Raw genomic sequence first — 21,250 nt, forward strand, 5'->3', positions numbered from 1 at the left:
GAGGATTCCTTAATGGATTTTGCCAATATGCGTTTTGCCAATTTATACTCTATGTTGTTTTGTTTTAAACATATAATGCATAATTATATGTTATATTGTTTTATTGACCTTTACAAAAAATACGAGCTGTGTTTCTAATGAAATTTGGAGTTTCACTGTTAAATGGGAGACCTATGTGATGAAACTGCATTAAAATGGAAATAAATACTTGATAGGTATTACTTATCAAAACTTGTAAGGAAGCAATGATAAAACTATGTCTAAAGAAACAAAAAATGTATTTGTAGCGGTGCTTTTTAATTCACTCTTTCATAGGGAGAACTCAAAATATAAACTCATTAATGAGGGAAACATAGGTTGTAATGACATAACGTCCAAATGTCAATAAGTTGCAGTGAAACTGTCAATGGAGAGCTCCAGCTCCACAATTGCTAGACAAGTATCTGCTACCTCTCACTGAACAAACATTATAGCCTTGTGTCTAATTAATAAAAACTCACATAGCTACTGGGTGAGTTATTGCAAAAGGTAGATAGAAAGGTATTATGGTAGAGCAGAGGAAATCATTTTATTGCAAATTTGAAATTTTAGGCTGTGATTGAAGGCTAAAATAAATATAAATGTGGTTGAATTAACTTTCTACCTAAATCTTAAAACATATTCCGTTGTTAATTTTGAATTAGGTAGAACGCACATTCCAGAGGGAGCTTGCAGGGTCCTAAAAACGGCTATATATTAATAAAAATGTATGTATAGAATAATATACACATTACATAAACACATATCATTTGAAAACATTAAGTATAAAAATCACAATTAATCACTACGCTTCTAGTAAAACATCCCATTAAGCAGCTCTTTAATGTGCTTCTTTCCACCTCCAGCACTGTGTACACTGGTAAATGAAAGATGAGTCTGGCTGAGCATAATGGGTGCTGGGAAAAAGTACAGACGCATAGGGGAGATTCTGATTAAATCCCATCCATCCAAGGGAAAAAAAAAACACATTAATTTAAAGGGACAGTCAGCTGTCATTTCCATTAAAGTGCATATGATGATTAGCTATAGCAAAGATGGCATTTTTGTTTGAAGTTTATCCCTACTCATAATTAAATACAAAGTGTTTTTTTTACCTGTACAGTTGATATTTTATGTATTTTCTCTGTACATGTAAGTACCAACTTTCCACACAACCTTTTCAAAGAAATATCAGTCAAGCTAATGAGTAGACAAGGAAATGCATGTCAAAATTCGTTGTATGCCTTTTACGATTAGAACTTAAACAATAGTTCTAGATCTATACAATGCATCAGAACATGCTTACTTAACAGTTTAGGATTTTCTATAGCAAAAAATTAGTGGGTATTTTCCCAAACTATTGTTAGGATAAGGTTAAGGTACTTGTTTAATAGCACTTGGCAAATTCACTGAGCATCTTTTCATTATTAAGAAATCCACTAAGTTCAAGTTCCTGAAGAATGAGACTGATTCAGGAGCTGAACCTCAATAAAATTTGTCAGGCACACATTTGCTCCTAAGTATTCTTTTACATTGAGCTTGGCAGGTCCTTTTTGCAGATAGGCCTCAAGTAGTATTGACCCACTAAACATGCATACCAAAGAATTTTCACCTGAGAATCGTGATCCCATGGACAACCAAAAAGGGTACACGGTTCACTAACCTGTGGTTTGCAGTAGAGCTTAACAAACTTCCTGACTTTACTATTTGTTACAATGGAGCAACCTCCCATAAAAGGTGTTGAACACCCAATGAGTAATGCCTGTAAGGAGACTCCTTACGCAAGGTTGGCTCAGCCATTGAGTCATAAGGTCAGTGTTTCTTTCAGAGTGAGTTAAGGAAGGTAGAATGTTCAGTTCTCACAAGCAAACTCTGTGGTTAGTGAATACAACCCAGAGTTTATTTCCAAAAGTCTTCAATCATTACTTATAAGTTTGTTACAAGAGATTTGATGCACAGTTCTTTCGTAAAAATGTGGCCTTCCTATTTTGTGTACTGTGACTGGTAGTCTGATTATGTTTAATTTTTGTAAGTGTATGTAAGTTTTTTTTCTTGTTGCACTGTTTTATGAAGCCTGGCTGAATGTGCAAATGCCAAAATGCTCATCACTGAAAAAACACAATCTTTTTCAGGAACCTAAATGCTCTTTAAAATGAATTTATCTTTTTTAAAATAAATAAGTGAAAAAGTTGACTTATTTTGTGTTCAAACTCATTATTGACAATCGATTTTTTTTTTTAAGAATGGAATGTTTTGGTGTTCAAACTCCACTAGCCCTACAATCACTGATGCCAGTACATTAAAATGCATGTGTCACTTTTTCAAAATACAAAATTTTACATTTCAGTACTCTATGAAATGGTGTTTACAGATTAAAAAGGGTTCATTTGTATTCAGAACCCACTTTATCTGTATACCACTAACCGTAGATTGTAAGCGTGCAAGAAATGTGTGTAATTTTAAATGATTCCACTGGTTGTGACAATGCTACTAAATCCGCTGGCTCTAGATGAATAAAGGTGATATATACCAAGGGACGAGTCTTACATGTACACTTGACTTCATTATTGCGCCTTCCCATTAAAGGGGGGTTCTACATATTCAGTAGGGCAAATTGCTTTGTGCTTAGCTAGCTAGTGTTAGGTGCAATCTGCCAATCAGTGTCAATAAATTTAAGGACCGCAACTTCTAGGTAATTTCTTCAAAGAATGCTAGTACTCGTATTAATGAGAGAGAGAAAGAAAGAAAGAAAACATACCTGATGCGGTTGCCCTCCTGCTCTGTAGTCAGACTATTCTTGCCCCCGTCTAGCTGCTTGAAGCATAAAGCAAATTTAACTCCATGAGATTGAACTATGCATTATGCTCTTCTTCTGCCTGCTTTTTCCTGTTGCAAAGACTTAATCAGCCCTTGTCTTAGATTCAGCATAGCCATATACCTGTACATGTTTAAACTCTCTTCCTGTATACCCCATCATTTTTTGGGAAGACTGTTGGGAATGGCCACGCCTGTGGAAGAACCTGGAGCTCTTTAGATGTTATGCTGTAGTTCTGTTTTGGTTTATGGTATTTACATAACTATTTTTAATAAATGTTAAGGCTAATTGCATTATACTGCAGTCAGGGCCGGCCTTAGGGGTGTGCAACCTGTGGCGCCATGGCAGCAGGGGTGCCTGCCCGGGACTTAAATTAAAACATCGGGTTTTTTTTTTTTTTAAACTTTACTTAACATCCTTCATGTTGAATAAAGTAAAAAAAAAAAAAAAAAAAAAAAAACCGATGCTTTAAGTTCCAGGCAGGGTCGCCGAGCGCTTGCTCGTGAAGTTTTTAGCAACCGCTCGGCGCCCCTCACTCCCCGTGACTCTGTCGCGGTGCCGGGATTTCATGCTGAGCACTGCAATATTCCGGCGCTCAACATGAAATCCCAGCAGATCGGGAAGACAGCTGCCTCCCGCTCCCACCGCAGGAGAAGTAGGGAGAGGGGGGGGATAGTGAGAAGGGGCAGACGGGGGGAGGTAGTGAGAAGGGGCAGACGGGGGGGAGGTAGTGAGAAGGGGCAGACGGGGGGGAGGTAGTGAGAAGGGGCAGAGAGGGGGTAGTAAGAGGGGGGCGCCAGAGGAGTAGTCTGCACAGGGCACCAGAACACTTAAGGCCGGCTCTGCCTGTAGCTGTGGGAGGAGCTGTGGTTATTTAACCAACGCCTGGTCCTCCCACAGCTATGTTGCAGCGTCTCGTGGTCGGAATTTACAGAATTTACAGAAGACACATCGCGTTCCAGTCATACCGGTAGTCCAGTGGTTCCTGTGTTCAGGATTTGTGGTTAGTCCCAATCAACTCGTGTGGCATAGGGTACATTCGGGGGAGGGGCATCCCCCTTCCCACTCTACGTGGTTCTTCCGTTTGTTCAAATAACATTTGCTGTGTGTTTACTATATATGCTGGATCTATGCTGGTTAGAAATGTATATATAGTTATTGAACTGTATCTTGTTGCAATCATGTAAAGCATTAAAACCTCTGAGAAGTTAACGTAACCGGCAGCAATGTCAACTGCTGCTCCAGCTTTCAAGGAGCTTGTTTTACCCTAGAAAAGCAGCTTGTCATATTATCCTAGGGGCATTGTCCAGCAACACTGTGAAATCATAAGATAGAGCCTGGTCCCTTTTTTGTAGTTTTGTACGTACAATTCCCCAGTCCAATTTTTATTCAATTAGCAGTCTCCCGGCCTTCGAGGCGTATTTTCATTCTACCCTAGCCCCAGTAGCGTACCTAAAGGGGGGCTGTCCGCCTGGGTGCCACTCATCAGGTGTGAGGAAACTCTTTTCCCGCCCAGGTTCCTGCTCCCCCTGGGCGGAGAAAGTGTTTCGTAACACAGTGCACAGGCGCCACAGCTGTGAGCTGCAGGCCCACGTTACGCAGCCTTCAGGCCGCATAGACGTCTGTGTGGCCCAATAACGATCGGCCGGCTCCCGGACCAGTGAAATCTGCAAGAGAGGTAAGGGGGTGCAGGAGAGTGAATCAATGAATGAAGTGTTTAGTGGCACAAATGGGACATGCAGGCTGTTTAGAGGAGCTCAGACAGGCTGCTTCAGGGGCTGTGGTGGCACTGCCGGAAAGTAGGATCCTAACCCTGCTGCGTGCCCGGTGCCCAGAACTGCATTTCCCGGGCATCGGGCAATACCAATTGCGCGTTCCTGGGCTAAACACCGATTACAGACTGCACCCACACTTTAAAGACTTAAAAGTGCGGCCTATATTTGCGCAAATTATTTATTTAACCTAATTTCTTGTGTGCGTGTGTGTGGGGTGGCACATACTCTAGGTACGCCTCTGCGAGCCATCTAAGTCTCCCAGTCGTTTACCTATTGATGGTGGGATTTTCAGAATCTTTAGTAACCTGTTTAGATGCACATCCCTTCAGCCCCGATACAGGTATAGTGATAACAGCTGCTATGTTTTAGTGTTCTAGGAATTCATGCGGTCTGGTGAGCTGAACTACTACACTGATTCAGCTTCTTTTCTTAAAATTTCTGACTTACACTGCGTTTCCAATCATCGTGTGCTGTTCTTCAGTCATACGAAAACTACAGTGCAAGTGTCATGAAAACATTGGGAATTTTAGAGGTTAACTAAACAATGTGTATTACGACAGGATTGGTCAGAGTACACAAATTACATTTTGTTAACATCTGAAATTTGCAATGTTTCAATGTCACTTGCACTGTAGTGATATTGGTACATATTGTTATGTTTATTCGTTATTACAAGTTATGGTCTGACTAACTTTGTGTCTTCACTTTTGCCCTCTTCTAGGCCTACCTGGTACGTCAGTTTTGGCATACCTCAGACCGAACGGACTAAAATATAATTATATATATATATATATATAAAACAATTTCTCCGTTCCACTAATCCCTACCACAACAATTACTAAGATTATGTTTGCACAATATAGTTCTACAAAAGTAGAATTTTTTAATGCGGAAATCTATACCGCATAAGGGATAAGAACAAGACCTTATTCAAACCAGCAGATGTCTGCTGTTTGAAGAGATCAAAGTTACTTAAGTGCGGCTATAACCAGAAAAATTCTACGGAAATGATCGAAAAACATGATTCAGTATATCCATTTTTGTTTCTTCAAATCTAGTCATTCTGCCCCCATGTGCTATTTGGGACATCTTAAAAGTCAGCCAATTCAACTTACTCCATCAAGCCATATATTTTTTTTTGAAAGCTAGACACCCCAAGGAATTTCAAATGCTGGTATTTTAACCCTTTCCAAGCACTAATTCTACTACCAGCCTTTGTCAAACTTTGTGGTAGTAATTTGTGTTTTTTTCACAGGTATAAAGTTACAGCTCCTGGTATATGTCACTTCAATACATCACCCCAATGTGTTCAGCATAAAGACAAAGACTGCTTGGGACACAGCATTTCACTGCTTACTGATTACACAAGGGGTTTGCATATTATGAAGTTCAGAGGTTTCTTGTTTTGTTTCATCTGTTTTTAAAGGCTGTTTACACTATATATTTGTTCTGTCCCACGCCAAGTTGTTACATATTAAAATGACCATAGAAAGCGGCAAATTTTGTTTTACTACTACTATTTTCATAATCGATAATTTTCTCAATTAATTAACCGGACAGAAAAAAAGAAATGGACATTTTTCATTTATTTAAAATAATTTAATATACAAACAGGATGTTAAAAACAAACAGCAGAATAAAAAAACTAATAAAAATGCATTTCTTGTTTCTATTTCCCAACCTGCTCCCCCAGTTATGCACATTTGAGCCCAGGCTTGCCACACTGCCTCTCAGATATGCCACATACCCCCAGATATGCCACTCCGCCCTACTCACATATGCCTTATACCCCCAGATATGCCACTCCGTCCTCCCCAAATATGCCTTATATACCCCAAAATATGCCTTATACCCCCCAGATATGCCATAGTGCCCTCATAGATTCACAGACTCGTTCACAGCACACTGACAATACTTTTATAAATAAATACAGGATTAATCTTCACTGGCCCCCAGGATTTAGATTCCCCTTAGTTTGCACCCCTTTACCTCTAACTGCACCTTAAGTTAATTTAATTAATTTAATAAAGTTAACTCTGTCCTCAGCATTAAATTAACCCTAAAGACCCCAATAACCATAACTGCCCCTAAATTAACCCAAAAAACCCCAATAACCATAACTGCCCCTAAATTAAGCCCAAAGACCTCATCAACCATAACTGCACCTAAATTGACCGTAAAGACCACATTAACCATAACTGCCCTTAAATTAACCCCACCTCCCCTAACTTTCAGCAGCCCAAATATTAATTTTATACTTACCGTTGGATAAGTTGCTGAGCAGTGTGGACGCTATAAGGAAATGGGAGGGGTCAATGTGACTGCAGGGAGGGGCTGGGCGGTAGTAACTGCTGTAAGCAATTGGATGGATTATAAAATGAGGGGTATTTTTCAGAGCATTTGCTCTGAAAAAACCCTCATCTTATAATCGATTCAACTAATAGATAATGAAATTCGTCGTCAACGATTTTCATTATTATTATCGATTTTATCGATAAGTTGTTGCAGCCCTACTACTAAGGAATTGCTTCTTTTTTTGGTTACTTTTGCAGGACTGAATGTAGTTTATACTAAAACGACACTATTGTGAGTCAGGGCAACTTTGTATTTTTCAATTATTCATCTCTGTTCAAGATAATGGTGTACTACTTTCTTGTTCTAACAAATCCGTGTATTGTGTAGCCTGGAATTAGTTGATACCAATGTAACCGGAACATCTAAAACTACCATGGGTCCTAAAAACTCACTCACAACCTTTTGCTTTAGCCTCCCTCCAGATAAAATTAAGTAGAATGATACACAAGAATAAAAAAAAAATAAGGACTCAATTGTCAAATTAGATTTTTTTTTAATAGGGAATTCATAAACCTGTTGTCTTCAGTATAAACATATATAAAGACTCTATAGAAGTGACATCAGGGCGCTGAGATACATTTCATCTAGTCTTACCTATGAATTTTGATGGACTAACTGTAGTGAGTATTCCCTGCAAGAAGGTCTATGCTGACCTGCATAACTTATAATCAGTGACAGGACTATAATAAAAATAAAATGCAACTCAACAGCTGTAGTAAATTCACCTAGGTTGTCATGCAGGATTAGGTTTGTGATAATGGTGTGGTATAACTTTGAGAACCAACACTGGCCAATTTATCTCCAAACAGTAGACGCTAGATAATTCTCAAAAAAAAAAAAATGTTTAAGCACCTCTGCTCTGGAGCAACTGATCCTGTGGTGCTTTTCAGGTGGAATACACCATGCTTAGAAAATGATTTATTGCTCACACACTAAATCACTTATCCTGGGTTCCCCATGAGATATAGTCCGGACGTGTGGCAGCATGGTATTCATCAATCAGTTGTTGCACAATTTCCCTAGAGTTGTCTAGCTCATCAAAGTTGTCCTTGAAGATATCCTCCTTGCGGAATTGCTCCAAGAAGGCCTCACGCTTCCTCAGCTTGTCATACTGTCGGCAAGTCCTCTCAAACAGCTGGTATGTGTGGGCAGAGGAAAAAGATGAACTTAAAACCATGGGAGCACAGAAGACACACTCATACATAACAGGTTTAAACAGTAATAAAAAAAAAAAAAAAAAAAATTCCCTAGCGCCCTTCCACTAGCTGTCTCTACTGAAACAGGAACGGTGTACTCATTCTGAAGTATACTTCCTGCACATGTTCAGTAGCTCTACCATTGAAAGTCCATGGGAGAAGAACTTCCACTGAAATCAATGAGACAAACAGCAGCCAGTTACATGTATGCTAGTTGAACATCAATGTTCATATAGAATACACTTGATTGACTGCTGTCTATTTCCACTGACTTCAATGGGACTACTACAAGCCATGTGCAGTAAAGTCAAGTGAGCTTCCTTGTCGGAGCGCAGACATTTGGAGAAGGAAAATGTGTCAGAAGTAGCATATTAGAATTCATTTCTTTAATTGCTAAAAAAATGCATACAATTGCTTGCATGCACTAAAACAAAGGTGTATTATGTATTACTTATGGTAGATTGTGTTAAGCATGTCCCTTAATGCAAAGGCAAATATTCTGCCATATTTAATAAACTAATAGTAAATAGTAGAACCAAAATAAGTACAAGGCTCCAGTACTATAATTTGGAAACTCTAAATTAGCATTGGTAATTTTTCTCCACTGCATGTCAGCAAAAATACAGATATGGAAATACATACCGAGGAGATATTGGTATGATTGGCCATCATTAACCCACTGACACGGTGAGCAGATGGCAGGTAGGGTGACTTTCTTGACAGGGCAACCTGGATACTGGCAGGTCCCCAGGGAATAAAGTTTGCTAATTTCCTTTCTCTGATCCTTTGTAAACTCTTATGCACCTAGAAATAGAATGGGAAAATTATAGTTCAGTTAAAACAATTTTGGGAATTTCAGAAGTCCTCATCCTTGTATAGCAGAGTGTGTTAAGGGGTGATCTGGAGATACAATATGTGCCTATTAAGGAGATCCAGTGTTCATATAAAGAAGTTGTTATACAAAGTCACCAATGTTTGTAATGCATACATGAAAACAATAAGTGATAAAGTGCCATTTGTTGAAATTATAATCAGAGAGAGAATAAAGTAAACCAATTCCACAAGGAAAACATGTAGGCTCTGTCTTCGTTATTCTTTTACCTACCTGTGTAGGATCTACCTCGCCTTGTATGATATTCAATATTGCTATGTAGCAGTGATTGGTTTGACGGTCTCGGCCTGTGGACACCATGACATTCTTGGGCTGCAACAACCGTCTCATGACATCAAGTACTGTTGTCTTTCTTATACTGGCCACCTGCAGAAGCGTTTGGGAATTAAAATACAAAATCATGCAACTATAACAAAAGCAATAAAAATGTCTGTAGTAGTTAATGAATGAAAATGTCTATATGGCTGGGGATTTCACCTTCAAGATGTGCAAAGTCTAGGTTTCTACACAGTGTGGTCTGAGTAAAACTGCTGTGCACAAGCCTTACTGATTTTACAGCTTCACTGTGACCCAGCTCATGACCATAATGTGTAAGTTATTTCTTTCTTTTTTATCTGCAGCATGTAGAAGTTTATATCCACTAGGCATTCTGTTTAGTTATCCGCCACTAACCCTTACTGATTTTGTACAGACGGCAGGAGGGAGATGTGACTGGAAAACTATAAGCCATCTCTTCGGCACAATGCACATTGAAGCCCAGATTCAGTCTTAAAGAATGAGACTACAGTCTCAAAATTCAAGAAGGCGTTCAACTTGTGTTTAAGTGAGATGAGCTGACAATGCATGCACAGGCAGCATACCCGGGTACGTGGCCTGCTTGAAACTATTCAGGTACGGAGGAGGAAACCAACACAGAATTCTATAAAAGCTATATTTCCTCAAAAAGTAAACTTTCTTTTACAAATCTAAAACATTCTCCCCACATCTACTTGTTGAAATTCATACGATCTAAATATCCAATATAAGAACCACACAACACACTGAAAGATCCAAAGCAGAATAACACTACAAAAAAAAAGTATTAAAAATGTAGCAGTCCAGAAGTCAAATCACACAGAGGTACCCGCTTATAATCCATGAGGTTCTTAGTTCTGCTTCTCCTAGGAATATCCTTTTTGAATGCAAAAAGTGAAATAAATAAATGTATCTGTATACATAGATCCCCAGCTGTGTTTTAGTGTGAAACTATTTTAGTTTCACATATGCTTTTAAACCTGAGAGTACAGACATTAAATGTTTAAACCATGCAGGATGGCAATTTTTGGATCAAATGATGACACATTTTAACTTGAACAGCAAATGTGGAGCCATTTTGTATTCTTTGTCAATGATTGTGATGCATGCACTATATAATGGTGAGATGAACACCCCACCCATTATATACACATTAATGCATACGAGAGCTGAGTGGTCCCTTTAAAAACAGAGAACCTTAATACAAATTCTTCTTTAAGGTAGGTGTGAGGGACTTGAAACTCTCCTTTTAACAAAGAGACCTTTAAATGACGACAAAACTGAAGCAAAAACTTGATGTGCTCTCTTACCGACTGATCTGTAGTGAGAGGTGTGTATCCAGTCATTAAGAAGTGGAGACGTGGAGTAGGGATGAGTGAGGCAATGAGACCAATGAGGTCATTATTCATATAGCCTGGGTATCGAAGCGTGGTGGTGCTTGCAGACATAATTGTGGACACCTAAATTACATAAAAATCAAATACATAAAAACAAATGACAGGAGTGCTTTCATACCACACAAACATTCAAAATTTCGGTACAGCATAGATGGCACTTTCCTGGCTCACAAACAACAGAAAAAGACTAGGGGTCTAATTCATTAAAATCAGTTTACATGGGAGTTGTAATTCCAGGCTACTGATCCAACTATGCATCATGAAGGACTCCCCTACATAAAAAGCATGAGTGGCTCTGAGATCTGTGAGCCTTCAACGCAGGGACAACCAAGGTCTTACTGCAGGAGAAGCTCAGTGGGATTGGTTGTTCTAACATATAGTGTAGCAACCAAAAGCAAGATGACATACCATTTAAAAGAACTCTTAATTTATGTATTCCCCTATGCTACAGGCTTAACTCGTGTATCTAAAAAGATGTGTACAAGTATTTTTTTTTTTTTTGTTGTTGTTGTTTTTTTAAAAAGCAATTACCCTCGCTTTCTCTACCCCCCCATTTATCTCACAACCACCTTAAACTGCAGGGACCTGTACCTTATCAGTCTCTATAGTGTTCCTTAAGCCAAATACAGCTGCCCATGTCTCACTTAGATGCTTTTGACTTGACAAAGGGAGGTTTATACACTCCAAAGCTTAAAATGAAACGCTAGTCCAATAAAAAAGGTATTTTATATTGCAACTCTTGGAGAAAGGCAACCATTTATTCCTGGCCTGTCAAAGCAGCATGGGACTGTTCCAATATGTATTGTTCTACATGAGATTATGTAGAGCATTATACTACCATATTAAGACACGTGCCTCATCCTATGATATACCTTTGGTAGACATGATATAATTGTACACAAGGAAGCTTACCAACTGATTGATTTGTGAGAAGGATGGATTCTGGATGTGAAGTCTGTCTGTAGCAATTCGATTCAGAGCAGTATTGTCTAAAACCACCTACACAAGAAAGAGGTTGAAAGAAACTTAAATATACTGGAGGTCACTGCATAAACATAAACAGACCTTTGACAGCAGAAAAAGGCATTCAGCCCATCTCGTCTGCTATTTCTTTCCCTGTTATTCATATCTTGTTTTGCCCTGTCTTGTCTTATACTTGGGTTTCCAAAACCATACACTATACCCTAGATGACATCAAGCGTGGATATTGTGTAACTTTGTCACTACATGACTACCTTTATGTCCTCAAATAGCTTCCCAAATAATAAATTCTGCCTTTGCGTTTTTGTCTCAAGTGCATTATTTTACAAAAATGAACAATAAACAGCAGCTGACACATTTGAACATTCTTCTAATGTGCGATTCCAACATCTACCATGTTGGAGACATTTTTTAGTTTTGGCCAAAGACATACCCTTACCTTTTGTAATGCTGCTAATGAAACTAGCAAAAAAGGGGTAGGTAACAGTACACATCTGCTAGTAACTGGACCTTCCTCTGTTTAGGGAATAGTAGCTTAAAATTATGTTTCCTATTGTTGCGATTCATCTTACCACACAATCTGCATTCTGCGTCAATCGCTTGAGAGTTAAAAGTGAATTGTAAGGCTGCACCACCACGTCACTCATTTCATCTTGATTTGGGAACACAGAGTAAGTCTGAACCAACTTCTTGGGATATCTGATACATATAAAAAATAAAATAAGAACAAGTCTCAAAGCATGACAATTTCATATACACGAGGCCTCAAACTTGCTATGGAAGCAGGTATAAAACACAAATACTTGTCTAGTAAATATGCAAATTGAGAGAAGCCACATGATTCCTACATGAAGCCGTTTTTGCTTGAAATTCATATTGGTAAAATTTTTTTAGAGAACTGTATTGTTCTATCAGGGCTAGGGATCGCGCTCCTAAAGGAACATTTGTTTCAATTGTAGAAATCCAATAGTCACCCCGGCCTGCATAGAATGCTTTTATAGGAAACAAATTTGCAGAGAGCCTAAGGCCCCTTTAGCTTTATTATGTGTGAGCCTTCATAGCGGGCTTGTGTGTCTTGGTGCCATCAGCTTTGACCGCTGCAGTTAGGGAAGAATAAGAATGCTTATATTCACATATGTGCATTGTTGGACGGACAATACTGCCAGGAAGAAGTGAATGAATTGGTGAGGTATTACTGTCAGAGGATGTCTGTTAAGTGAGGAAAGTTTTGTAAACCATTCTGATTGTAGGAATAGAACAAGATAAAATCAAAATCACTTAAAAAGGTATTTACTCATTTACTTGTAACAGATTTTCTTTTCATTTATGGATGCGATATCTATAGGACATACCTGTCATTTAATCTCTCCAATAGGTAGGAGCCCAAACCAGACCCAGTTCCACCAGCTATTGAGTGGCATAGCACAAAACCCTGTTGAGGTGAAAAACAAAAAAACAAAAATTTTCATCATTTCACTATGTGCCAAGAGCCAGCAGAGTTCTAGTCACTTGAATTTGACAACATCACGCGTAGTAAGGTTGTGCGTGGTATCTCCTCAAAGTCTTCCGATTAAGTTGACATATTTAGCTGGGCAATCATAAAAATATGTAAAGTTACATAAGAGTCTGAGGAAGAGATCTTTGAGTTTCTGAAAACTTATGTAACCTTACATCTTTTTTCCGTATTGGTCCAATAAAACATTGCCTGACAAACCCCAGGTCGCCATGGCAACAAGAAATCTCTTCCTGGCACCCAGTGTTTGGCAGAGATATATAAATGTTACTGTACATATCTTACAATAAAAGTATGTTTGTTAACATACTGCACATACACAAATGCTAATGTGTGTGTTAGTGCATGTGCATACGTATGTTAACATGTATGTTAATTAATATCTGAGGAATAAACTGGCTCCTACATCCCAACCAAATTTGTTGATCGCTGCAATAAAAGCTATCAACTTTAACCAAAACTCAATTTTCTTTTGAAATAATATGGCTACATCTTGCCTTTTAAACTGCTGTAGCTATAGAAAACAAACCTGCCCTTTTACCATAAAATGCACTTTGGCATCAATAGCTTACAAAATGCAAAGCGTGACACGCATGCCTATGCCAAACCACTTCAATATTGTTTACAACAAATATAAGACGTCTACTATGACTTAAAACCGTGCAGCTGTAGCATGTAGTGATACAGGAAGCCGCTGCTGCCAGAAAGATTGCGGTGAAATCTTTACCTCTAGACTGTCACTCCCATCTGCTTCTCTGTCAATTATGTCAAATATATCTTCATGGATTTTTTCACCCTACAAAGCCAAGACAACAGGTAGTGTAAAATCAAGAAAATAGAACTGGGAAAAACATAACACAAAACAAAACATGGCAGTATACACACACCAATGTCTCCGTATCCCATGATGGTTAAATTCTGCACATTTCCAAAACAAAAGTATCACCTGTGAGAAGCCACTGGCCCAGTTGTTTCCGGCTCCCCCTCCATGTTCAGACAGGTATATGTTCTCAGGGTTGTAGAGGTTGGCATATGGAGAATTTAAGATGGAGTGGATAACCCGAGGCTCCAAATCCAAGAGTACAGCTCGGGGGATGTAATGCTCATCATCAGCCTAAAACATTAAAAAGAAACCACATCAATTTACATGAGAGCAGGGTGCAATCTAACAGGCCACAGAAACAGTAGGAAAAAATAGAATCTAAAAGTGATAGAGACAATGTTTTCCTCATCCAGTTCCACTTGCCTGTGATGATCAAGACTAGATCAGATTTGGCTGTAAGACAAATGCATACTTGAAGCTCTAATTTCACCAACTAATAAATAAAAATACAGGGATGTTTTACATAATTGAACTGTTGTTTGTTCAGCTACGTAGGTATATTTTAGAATGATCTTAAGGGACAGTTTAATATCACCTGCAAAGAATGCTTTCTAAACAGTTTTGAGAAACCAAAAATGGAGATGCTTCAGGGCACTGCCCCCCTATGGTTCTATCCTCACTCCACTGTTGGGTGCTTAAAGAAGCCACTCAGTGGTCCTGTCAGGCCCCCTGGAAATCTTGCAAAAGCCAGTTACTGGAGCATGGAGCATGCCGTTAGAATGTTCCCTACAAGGTTGCAGTTTCAGAGGAGACATGTACAGCCAAACACCCCTCCTGCAAGCTAATATGCTGAGGGGCAGAGAAAGACAACTTCATATAAAAGGGTCCTGTAGAAATCCTGTATGCATTTGCAAGTGGGGATTTAAGGTGACCATTCAGCTATCACATGCATTAAAATGTATGTGATGGTTGGAGCGTCCCTTCAAGACACAGGCTAGTGTCCCATGCAACCTCACCAATGAACTTACTTTACAAGTACTTTAATATGCATTCATTGAACCTAAAAGCTCTGTAATGCATGCCATAGCTGCATGGTTCCTTTAAAGTTATGTGTGATCTGTGCAGAATCACCAATATACATTGGCCCCGTCGCCCTAACCAGTAATTTGCGTGATATGCATAGTGTATGGCGACGATGATTCGCCTGAAAACTCTTCTTCAGTAAACAGACTGAAGAGACTACCGGCAATATTGATGCCAGTGACACAATTTCATAATTTGTTTATCAAACATTGGGCAGCTAAGCCAGGCCCACACATGAAATTAAAAATATTTGGGCTTTGACCAGAATGATGGTCATACCTTCTTATGGGAGCACAAACCACATTTCATCAACCTCATTCAAATGGAAAATTCCCCCCCCCCCCAAAAAAAAAAAAAGAGAGCACACAGTCTGCATTGGTGAGTCACTAATGCTTTTGAACAGGAGTAAAATGTGCGACAGTAATACAGGATATACAAAGTAATTTAGGATATACAAGGGGAAAGATCGCACCAGCTGTCCAGACTCATTCACACTATTGCAAAAGATAGGGGACCCCATCATGCCATTGCTACATAAAGACCACCACCACTGGGTACATAATTTTACACCAAGGTGTGAGTATAAGAAGGGAGGAGTGAGGAGATGTGATAGACTTTTTTTATACCGTATTGGCTCGGATATAGGCCGCCCCCGTATATAGGCCGCACCCTAAAAGTTTGGTGCTTTTTTAAAGAAAAAGTTTTTTTTCTTTAAAAAAGCACCAAAAAAAACATGCTGCCACTCTGCCCCCCCCCCCGAGATATGCTGCCACTGTCCTCTCCCCCCGAGATATGCTGCCACTGTCCTCCCTCCCCGAGATATGCTGCCACTGTCCTCCCCCCCCGATATGCTACCACTGTCCCCCCCCCCGATATGCTACCACTGTCCTCCTCCTCCCCCCCCCGAGATATGCTGCCACTGTCCTCCTCTGCCCCCCCCCCTCCTCGACTTACCGGAGCAGACTCCCGGGTGTCCTGCGGGGCCGGCGAGGGACATCTACGCAATACGCGTATGCAACTTCCGGTACCGGTACCGGAAGTTGCATACGCGTATTGCGTAGATGTCTCCCGCCGGCCCCGCAAGACACCCGGGAGTCTGCTCCGGTAAGTCGGGGGTGGGCAGAGGTAAAACGCTTAGACAACCTCCCGTGCCGGCACCCCCCCCCCGTGGGAAGTGTTGGCAGGGGAGGCAGTCTGAGCGTATCGGGGAGTAGGATACGGGTGCCCTGCACCGCTGCGGGGGATCTGTATCCTAACCCCGCTGCCTGCCCGGCGCCCGGGACTGCATGTCCCGGGCGTCGGGCGCTAGACCCCGAATATAGGCCGCACCCCCACTTTAAAAACTTAAAGTGGGGGAAAAAAGTGCGGCCTATATTCGAGCCAATACGGTATTTTCAGGAAATTACAAAGGATGAAAAATGTTAGGACAAGAAGTAATAGAGGGTCAGAGGCTTAGATGTGATATAAGGAAGTTTTACTCTACTGAGAGGGTGGTAGATAAATGGAACAGACTCCTAGCAGAAGTGGTAGAGACCAATACAGTGAGGGAATGAAGAGACCAATAAATGATTAAGGTTTGAATCTTTAAAGCAGGGGAAATATAGCCAAACAGTGCTTTCACTTTTCCAGTGGCTGCTGCCCATTTACTTGTATACAGGTGCACACTTGGCAGTCGTTACCACCCAAGGCGTTAATGTTACTAATTTTATAGTAACTGTTTTAAAGGTTGATAACAAAGCATCCGCATTATAAAATATTTATGCCCGTTTATTTAGTTAATATAGCAATGGTTCTAAATTATTAACAAACCCAGAATGACACCCACTGTTTTGTGCAAGAAAAACAGAATGAGGTGGATTGCCTGAGGTATCATGTTTTGCTTAACTCCTTCGTGACCGGGGGTTTTACTTCAATTGACAAATTTTGCCATTTTAGCATACCTTTGTTCAACCATAGCTCCCATTTTCTATGTTTAGAATATCCACACAAATTATATATTGTATTTCAAGGATCGTTAGAGCTTTCTTTTTATAGTGGTTTCTTTTGTATTGCCTGTCATTTATGAATATGTCAAAAAAGTAAAAATGTAAAACATTTTTCCCAACTACCGTATTGGCTCGGATATAGGCCGCCCCCGTATATAGGCCGCACCCTAAAAGTTTGGTGCTTTTTTAAAGAAAAAGTTTTTTTTCTTTAAAAAAGCACCAAAAAACATGCTGCCACTCTGTCCTCTCCCCCCCCCCCGAGATATGCTGCCACTCTGTCCTCCCCCCCCTCGAGATATGCTGCCACTCTGTCCTCTCCCCCCCGAGATACGCTGCCACTCTGTCCCCCCCCCCCTCGAGATATGCTGCCACTCTGTCCTCCCCCCCAACTTACCAGAGTAGACTCCCGGGTGTCTTACGGGGCCGGAGGGGGACATCTATGCACATCGTGTATACAACTCCCGGCGCCGGCACTCAGCGGAAGTACCGGCACCGGAAGTTGTATACAAAACAAACAAACAAAAAAAAAACCTTAATGTTCAACAAAATAATAACCCACAACACGCTCCCTTAGATACTACACTATTTGAACTTTGGATTGCCAGCAAGGAAGGATTAATTTTTAAATTTTTGTTATTTTCTTTTCTTTAAACACTCTTCTTAACCGAGGTGCCTTGGAACTGGATGTCATGATGATGTCACTGGAATTTATTTAATATTTATACTTAATTTTTTTCAATATTTTTTAAGCAGGAGAAACACTGTTTTCCCCTCTTTTCCCTTCGATCCTCACTGCTGCTGATCACAAAGGGCCTACTTAAGGGATGCGTGCCTACCTTCCGGCATTAAAAATGGCGTAGCCATTATTGACCTTGTTATTGCATAGAAAAGAAGTCAGTTCTTCCACTAGCTCCCATGTGATAATTTGTACAACTGCTACCACTAAATAAAAATACCCTAAAATATAAAGTTTTAACTTGGAATGTAAGGGATACTCAATACACTGTATGTACCATATTGTTCCGATTATAGGCCACACCCTTATAGTTTGGTACTATTATAAAGAAAAAATAACACATAAGTGGAATAGCAAAACAGTATTTTACCTAATAAACAGAAATGTGTATTTTAACATTTTGGTTACCTATTATGCAGTTATTCAGCAGAAACAGGGAAAACCAATAGTCAATTTAAGGTTCCCCCCCTTAATTCATAATCCACCTTACTTATAGATATGCCACTCTGATGTGCCCCCCAAACCCCCCCCCACCCCCCGCGGCTTACCAATGCATCCCCAGACTCCCTTGTGTCTAGCTGGGGCAGCCGGTGGATGTCTGCGCGATGCGCATAGACAAACTCCGCTGCTGCTCGCCACTTCCACCAGGGCTTCTATGCCGGCGCTCTATCATAAAAGACCCGGCAGCAGCGGAGGTTGTCTGCATGCATCACACAGATGTTCACCGGCTGCCAGAGAGGAGGATCCAGGTCCCCTGCAGCACTGCGGGGAATTATGCTCTCTGATAAAACGATAACTGACAGACTAAGCCAAACCAGGTTTAGTCCCCCCGAAGTACCTTTGTACTGAATAGCAAGTCAGCAATCCAAGAACAGTTATAGTACAGAACGCAAGCATATACAATATATGTGAGTACATTAAAGCTAAATAAGAAGAGTACAAGAAGTATCACATCAATACACTAGGAGAAGCCAAAACATTTGCACAGTCACATGAATACAATTCTAAAACATCCTCCGTGGTATAACTACTTATTATCCCTAAAACCCACTACAGGAATGTTGCCTGTCACTTAAAGGGACAATCATGTCAAAACCATTGTATAGTGCTATGGAATATGATGGCGCTATATAAAACAATACATTATAAATAATTAAACCATAAGCACTCTCAGGCATTTGCAGTGAACCGAGTGGCACTGCCTGCCGGGAACCGAGCCACAGCCACCAGTAAAGCAAATCAACAACACAAAATTATTATTGTATTGTGTCTCGCTCACCTGATAAAAAAATACATCCTTTCTATCTGTGCCTTCAGTGGCAAATTCTTCAACAATACCTTCTGGGCTGATGCCGTGTTCAGCGCAAAGCTGTTTCCAGAATTCAAATCCAACTGAAAAGAGAAGAACATGATTATTACAGTCGTGCACGTGAGCAGTACATTTCGGAGCAAATCCAAGCGCGACATGAACTGGGGTGAAGAATAAATATCTTGGACGTAGGGATTGGGTACTCCCAAATGCAATTCTGAACAACTCAAACTAGAAAATGAATTAAAAATAGCATATTTCATAAATGTCTCCCAGTACAAGAATACATTTATGATTTCCATTAGATAAAAAAAAAAATCTGAATTAACCAGAACCGCTCTGGTTCATCATTAATGTTAGCGGCCACTGTTAAGGTCGTAAAGTCTGATCAGGATGTCCTTTCTCTGCAAATGGATTTAGGCAAAATGGGAGAATAGACAGTTATTGGCAGATGTGATTTAATATAGAAATGCACTTGGGTAAAAAAAGCTAATTATGTTCAGAATGGTTGTGTGTCGGGGAAATTCTCTATGGAAAATGATTTGGGTGTGCTTGACAACAGGCTGCAACTGTGCACAATCGCAGGCAACTCAAGGTAAGCAAGATGCTGGCTTGTATTAAAAGGTGAACAGAGGAGTTACTGCCATGTGAAGTAGTTTTGGCCAATTCAATCAATATATTTAAAAACAATTGGATGTTTTTTGAGGTATGAAATGCATAAAGGGTTATCGCAAATAAAAGTAGATAAGGTAATGTTGACTTAGGGCGGCTTAGAGTCAAGAAGGATTTTTCCCTTCTTCTGGATCAACTTATATGGTCTTGTGGAATTGCTGAACGTTAGGTCTTTTTTTTCTCAATTTAATTAAGTAACCTGATGCACCTACTGTAAACCACTGTGTATGTGTGCAAAAATATAAAGAAAAGGGACATATACCGCCTGCCCTTTTTCCTTATTTCACTTGGCTTCTGTAGCAACAACACCAATTCTCCCACCTCATCCTGACACTAGTTCTCTATCATAAGTATTTCTGCAGATATGTTAAAATCTTACTTTTTACCAATTACACCAGCATCGTTGCCGCACAAAAAGCTACACTCCTGTCTGTAGTTTCGTTTAGCACACAAGACATAGCACAATGTATATAATTTGATGCAAACTCCCAGTTTGTAACTTATGTCCTAAACATCAGTTTACCAAAGCTGGAAATGCTTTGATAAGCAGTTAGTATTGTCTGCTAGTATTGTCTGCCATGAGCACTACATGTAGCCATAAAAGAGGAGAAGATGGGGTATGACATGAGCATAATTCCCAGTGATGTCACACCACAACCTATAAGTGGTCCTCCAAGTGACATCATGCACCTTTGGGCAGTCAGGGAGGCTCAGGTCAGAGTGCTGGTAAGTATGAATGAACTATACAAATAAACACATAAGGGATTTATGATAAAGAGTCAAATTTGCTAACGTAACCCATAACAATAGTTGCCGAAAGCTTCAGAATCATTGATAAAATAATAGAATACTCAAAGAAGGCGAAATACTTTATTGCAAATTAAATATAGATTGTTTACTTGATCAAGACTAATTTAACAAAAACGCATTTTATTGCTTTTCATAAAATACTCACCCTGGTTGCCGCACTGGCCCAGCTGAAGGGTGATGATCTCTCGAGGCATAGCTAAGACTCCCGCCTCACCTACCGCGCTCTGTCTCCCAACGATAACTGGACGTCACTGTACGGAAAGACACCGCGGAATACACTACACTATGTAGGCCGCCATGTTTTGGGGCGGTATGGCATCACGTGACTTAGTCCGCCCACGCCCAGCTTGACTAGCAATTTACTTAACGACTTGTGGAAGGAGGGATTTTTAGGGACGCTGTCAATTTTCTCTTTCGTGATTGGATTTCGTAATGATGACGTCAGCGTACGGAAAACTCTCGAAAAATAAATAAAAAAACCCCAACAAAATAATATTCTCTCTGATGGAGGTCGCCATGATGTTTGATGTTTGACGGATGGGCGCAGGCGCATACTTGTCCCTCACGGCAACGTCCTTCTTACAGCTGTCTGTTAG

At 40.1% G+C, this 21,250-nt stretch overlaps 1 protein-coding gene across 1 annotated transcript; it reads right to left on the bottom strand.

The window, feature by feature from the left end:
• Positions 1-7,436: 7,436 nt before the first annotated feature.
• Positions 7,437-21,079, bottom strand: TUBG1 (tubulin gamma 1). The gene is made up of 11 exons (XM_053454213.1): positions 20,800-21,079; positions 19,143-19,255; positions 14,183-14,350; positions 13,964-14,032; positions 13,076-13,155; positions 12,296-12,422; positions 11,655-11,741; positions 10,656-10,805; positions 9,265-9,417; positions 8,802-8,963; positions 7,437-8,098 (listed from the first exon to the last, which is right to left on the bottom strand). The coding sequence occupies exons 1-11, from the start codon at positions 20,846-20,848 to the stop codon at positions 7,901-7,903; spliced, it is 1,356 nt and encodes a 451-aa protein (XP_053310188.1). The 5' UTR covers positions 20,849-21,079; the 3' UTR covers positions 7,437-7,900.
• Between the last annotated feature and the right edge of the window lie 171 nt (positions 21,080-21,250).

Source organism: Spea bombifrons, chromosome 13, assembly GCF_027358695.1.
Source record: "Spea bombifrons isolate aSpeBom1 chromosome 13, aSpeBom1.2.pri, whole genome shotgun sequence".
Taxonomy (NCBI): Eukaryota; Metazoa; Chordata; class Amphibia; order Anura; family Pelobatidae; genus Spea; species Spea bombifrons.

Excerpts from the sequence above, each read along its gene's own strand:
- TUBG1 (XM_053454213.1), bottom strand. The coding sequence starts at position 20,848 with ATGCCTCGAGAGATCATCACCCTTCAGCTGGGCCAGTGCGGCAACCAG. Across the intron at positions 14,033-14,182 it reads GGGCCAGTGGCTTCTCACAG|GGTGAAAAAATCCATGAAGA; the intron begins GTGATACTTTTG and ends TTGGCTTTGTAG. Across the intron at positions 11,742-12,295 it reads CGCAGAATGCAGATTGTGTG|GTGGTTTTAGACAATACTGC; the intron begins GTAAGATGAATC and ends TTTCTTGTGTAG.